The 5,020-nt window shown below is 51.1% G+C and overlaps 1 protein-coding gene across 1 annotated transcript in view; it reads right to left on the minus strand.

Moving 5' to 3' along the window:
* Positions 1-1,879, minus strand: part of TMEM151B (transmembrane protein 151B) — a 10,444-nt gene extending 8,565 nt beyond the window's left edge. The window contains exon 1 of the mRNA XM_005861019.2: positions 1,862-1,879. Coding sequence (XP_005861081.1) covers positions 1,862-1,879 — 18 coding nt within the window. The remainder of the gene's footprint in view (positions 1-1,861) is intronic.
* Positions 1,880-5,020: the final 3,141 nt, after the last annotated feature.

A 5,020-nucleotide genomic window follows, 5' to 3' on the forward strand; every position in this document is an offset into this window, starting at 1 on the left:
TTCCCCAAGCCTACCGAATAACCACCCCCAAAAGAGGAGAAGCAACAGGGGCTCCCCGCACCCCTTCCCCACTCCTAGCCCTACTAACCATGCTCCGGGGCGCGCGTGTGTACACACACACACACACACACACACACACACACCACCCTGGAAAGATCTATGAAAGTGAGTCCTGGAACCCTAGGAAGATTCTTATTCCCAGTTGGGTGGTAAAGGATAAGGCAGGAGCCAGACCCAACTGAACCTGGATGGAGTAGGGCAGAGGGAAAGGCTTGGAGCTGTACGTGAGAAAGGACTAGCAGAGGGCAGAGAGGACACTGGAACCAGCCTACACGGACCATGTTCCTTCCCTAGAAGTACAGCCCCAGAGAAGCAAAGAAGTGTGTACATTGTCCTGTGCTGGAGATCAGGACACCAGAGTTCTAATTTTTTTTAAATCCTAACCCAAGGATATCCTTTCCATTGATTTTTTTAAAAAAATATATTTTATTGATTTTTTACAGAGGGGAAAGGAGAGGGATAGAGTTAGAAACATCGATGAGAGAGAAACATCGATCAGCTGCCTCCTGCACACCCCCTACTGGGGATGTGCCCGAAACCAAGTACATGCCCTTGACCGGAATCGAACCTGGGACCCTTGAGTCCGCAGGCTGACGCTCTATCCACTGAGCCAAGCCGGTTAGGGCTCCATTGATTTTTTTCAGAGAGAGTGAAAGGGAGGGAGAGGAGAGAGAGAAACATCTATGTGAGAGAGACACATCGACTGGTTGCCTCCTGCACGCATGTACCCCAATCATGGTGGGGATGGAACCTGCAACCCAAGTACCCGCCCTTGACCAGGAATTGAACCTGCAGCCCTGTGGTCCATGGGCTGTTGCTCTAACCACTGAGCACTGGCCAGGGCCAGAGTTCTAATTCTTAATCCTGGCTTTCCCACTACCAAGTTGTATGACCTTGGGCAAGTGCCTTCCCTTCTCTGAGCCTTTGTTTCCTCGTCTCGTCTGTGCAGTGAGGAATTTGACCCGAGTCTCTAAGGCCCTGACCTTCTCTGGGCGTAGGAGGCAAAATCACAGACCATAGACCAGGCTGAGTGACTGCAGGCAGCCTACCCTCCTATGCCACCCACCCACACTTCTTTTCCCCGCCACACCTGGGACAGGAAGAAAGGAAACTGACATCCATTCATTTCTGAGTGCACCCATTCAATAAACAGGTATTAGGTACCTACTGTGCGCCCTTTCAGAAGTGAAACACACAATGTCCTACCCTCCAGGAGCACAGTCTAATGGGAAGGGGGACCTGGAAACCCATCATCATGACAGAACATGATCAATCTGTGCGCAGTCACTGTGGAATCCTACGGTGTGTCATGTGCTATATTGGAGTCTTTGACATATAGTGGCTGTTTCCCCGCTTACCTTTTAGGAACTGAGGCAGAGGGAAGGTGAGTGACTTACTCAAGGTAATAGTCACAGAGCTCGAATCTGGATCTTCCCCATTCAAAGTCCGTGGGGATATCTGGGAGTAGGAAGTTAGCTTGAGGCAAAGCCCCGATATCTAATCTTTGGGGATAGAGGACAAGCACACTGATCTGTTGGGGTGGTCCCACCTTTCGCTGGGGCAGAAGGGGCACTGCCTCCACTCTCTACACACTCACCCCCACTCCTGGTCCTGCCTCCATTTTCCTACTGTTCCCTTACCCGGCGAGGTGGAGGTGACTCTGTCAGCCAATTGCTTCAGAACTACCCAGCCTGCATGATCCTCCTCATCAGTGAGCCCATCCTCCCTGCCCACACAGCGAAGGGTGTGCCCTGAAGAGGCAGGGTTCTCCTTCCCTCCAGTGGCAGAGGAGAAATCTCACCTGGCGACTCATTCCCATGTCTCCCGCCCATGCTTTTTAGAAAGTCCTGCCTCACAGCTAACTTTGACCCTTCCGCTTCTGGTTTCATCCCCTTCCACCTCGTTCCGTCCTCGCTGTAGACAGAGCAGAGGTCCTGACCCTGACCTTTCCTAACCCAGATCAAAACCTCACCCTCCCCAGTTAGTTGTTATACCCTTCCTCCTGTCCCCCACCTCCACGGCCTTCCCTTCCTCACCTCGGTGGGGGGGGGGGGCTGTGAAAGAGAGATAGCCCAACTCCTTTTGGCCAAACCCAGAGCTCCTAGGAGATTTTAAAAAACACGCCCCCCGCCCCATCCATTCACACACATTACTTTTCCTTGAAAGACCAGGGAAAAGAGGGGTGAATGGAGGGGGCACAGAAGGAGCCAGCTGACCAGCTGGTCACCATGGCAACTGGGGCTGCTTCCTGAAGATGAGCAGGGCTGGAGTGGGTGGAGGCTGGGAGTGGGAGAACAACTAAGAGAACTAGAAAACACCAACAGATAAAGAGAAAGGATCAGAGGGATCCAGCCTCGAAGACTGGAGCTGAGGAAACAAAGTCAGGGCCCTGTCCACAGTCAAAGTCCCTTGGCCATCTTTCCAGATGGTACTGCATGGTCCTTCTCCCCGTTCCTGAAGTTTCCCCAGAAGGGCTTCCTGCCGGAGTGTAGGCTAGATGCTGGAAGCAGTGAGCGACTCAAAGCTGACCTCATGTGGCCAGAAAAGGGACTGCCACACACCTGTTCCGGTTCAGAGCCAGACATGGGGCTGAAAAGGAGAAGGTTTTTCCTTAAATTCAACCTCTGTATGAATGAGGGATGTGGCCACTGAACATTCCCGAGTTCTCCTGTTCCTGCAAAGGGCTCATATGCCCCAAGCCCTGTAGGCATTCATAAAGGAAAAAAATTAGAAAAGGTAAAAAAATTTCCCTGGAAACAATTTTAAGTTTTGGATTAGGGGCAGGAGAGCCTGGCTCTGCACTTCGTTTGATCTTAGGAAAGTCAACTCACCCCTCTGGGCCCCGGCTTCCCAACTTTAAAATGGGGATGGTTCCAGATTTTGAACCCAAGTGGTCTGGGTCTGGGGTTTATGACTATACTTTTACTCCAGCTTTTGAGGATGGGAGAGGAAAGGGTCAGGGGAAGAAGTTGAAAACATCTGAAATTGCACTGACTCCACAGGAGATGCTTTCATTTCCTTGGGCTTCTCCCTCATGGCTTCTTACAGCCTCATACTCAGCACATTCTCCCTCTCTGGTCCTCCAGGGGGACGGAGAGGAGTAGGTCACCTCCTCTCATCTGCTCTCCCCCCCCCTTACTAATCCCCTCCTCCCAGAGACTAGGTACTTCCCTCCTCCCCAGACCCCCTTCCTTCCCATTTCCAGTTCAAATGGAAACTTCCCTGCCCCTCTCCCCACTGTGTGCCCCCACACCACCCTTTTCCTGTCTTAGCACAGTCACTGTGTTGTAATTGCCAGGGGGCTCGGTGGGGTTGGTGGTTGGTGGATATGAATTAGTTACTGTGATACTCAGTTTTGCTTCCAGCAGAGAGAACAGTGTCATATATGTAGGAGAAGCTCCACATGTTTGTCAAATGGATGAATAAAATGAGGTTGTATGGGAGAGGGCAGGAGGGAAGCTGGTTAGCAGCTGTCTACACGCAGCCCAGCGTTCTTCCCCCAATGCCAGAGACAGAAAAGATGCTCCTTTGTGGATGATCTTCAAAAGGCATTGTTGGTCCATGGCTGATGGCACTTGGGGTAGGGGGTAAATCATGTGGCACTGGTTTGCACCTCAACGTGTGGGTGTGGTTTGCCTAAGGCCTCCCTGGGCCCAGGGAAAGCAGGGATAGGGAAGGAGGAAAGATGTGTTGGCACTGGGGCTGGAGCTGGGGCGGTCACCCCAGCAGAGAGTGGCCCAATGTGTCTGGGGCCTCCCCATCCTGGCCCCACCACGAGGAAGTAATCTTCCCTGATAGATGGGGGTAACCAGATGTTGTAACCACAGAGGCCAGTGTTTCACCCTGTGAAGAATGACCACTCTGCTTTTTAATTTTTTAATATATTTTTTATTGATTTCAGAGAGGAAGGGAGAGGGAGAGAGAGATAGAAACATCCATGATAAGAATCACTGATCGGCTGCCTCCTTCCTGCATGAGCCTGCAACCCAGGCATGTGCCCCGACCAGGTATCGAACCATGATCTCCTGGTTCATAGGTCGATGCTCAACCACTGAGCCACACCAGTGGGGGCACTTTGCTCTTTTAGACAACAAAAAAGCATGGCCAACCTCCTTCATTTAGACAACAGTCTGCCTGAGAAAACCCAGTTTTGAAAAGCACATCCTCATGCCCAATTCTATGTGATCTGGGGAGCTGACACAGGAGACCCTCTACCCAGGACCCAAAGGGAGGACCACTCCTTTAAAGACAATGGAGCCCTAACCAGTTTGGCTCGGTGGTTAGAGAGTTGGCCTGCAGACTGAAAGGTCCCAGGTTCGATTCCGGTCAGGTCAAGGGCATGTACCTTGGTTGCGGGCACATCCTCAGTAGAAGGTGTGCAGGAGGCAGCTGATCGATGTTTCTAACTCTCTATCCCTCTCCCTTCCTCTCTGTAAAAAATCAATAAAATATATATTTTTATAAAATAAAGACAATGGATATCCCCTTTCCCTACCCAAACTCCGGGGCACTGGTAAATGAGAAAGCAAGAGAAATGGAAATAGGTAGGAGATAGGAAGCAGTGCACCCCATCCCACCAGCCACATGCCCCCCGCACAAGAAGTCTAGTTTGTACAATTGATAAATATTTCTTTAACAACACACGAATGAATAAATGAATAAATGGAAACAATGAGTGAAGGAATGGAGGAAGTGAAGGAAGGAAAGACTGCATGGGATCATGAATGGAAAAGGAAGGGGGGAAAGTGAATGAATGAATGAATGAATGAATGAATGAATGGAGAGGTGATTGGATGGATGGATGGGTGGATGGATGGATGGGTGGGTGGATGGATGGATGGATGGATGGATGGACGGATGATGAATGGGTGAATTAACGCACCAGTGAGTCAGGACTGGGTAACCCGGGACTCGGAGCCAACGCAGAGGGCGGGGTACGGGGGATTCCGGAGGGCGGGGC

The sequence above is a fragment of the Myotis brandtii genome, unplaced genomic scaffold (genome assembly GCF_000412655.1).
Source record: "Myotis brandtii unplaced genomic scaffold, ASM41265v1 scaffold143, whole genome shotgun sequence".
NCBI classification, from domain to species: domain Eukaryota; kingdom Metazoa; phylum Chordata; class Mammalia; order Chiroptera; family Vespertilionidae; genus Myotis; species Myotis brandtii.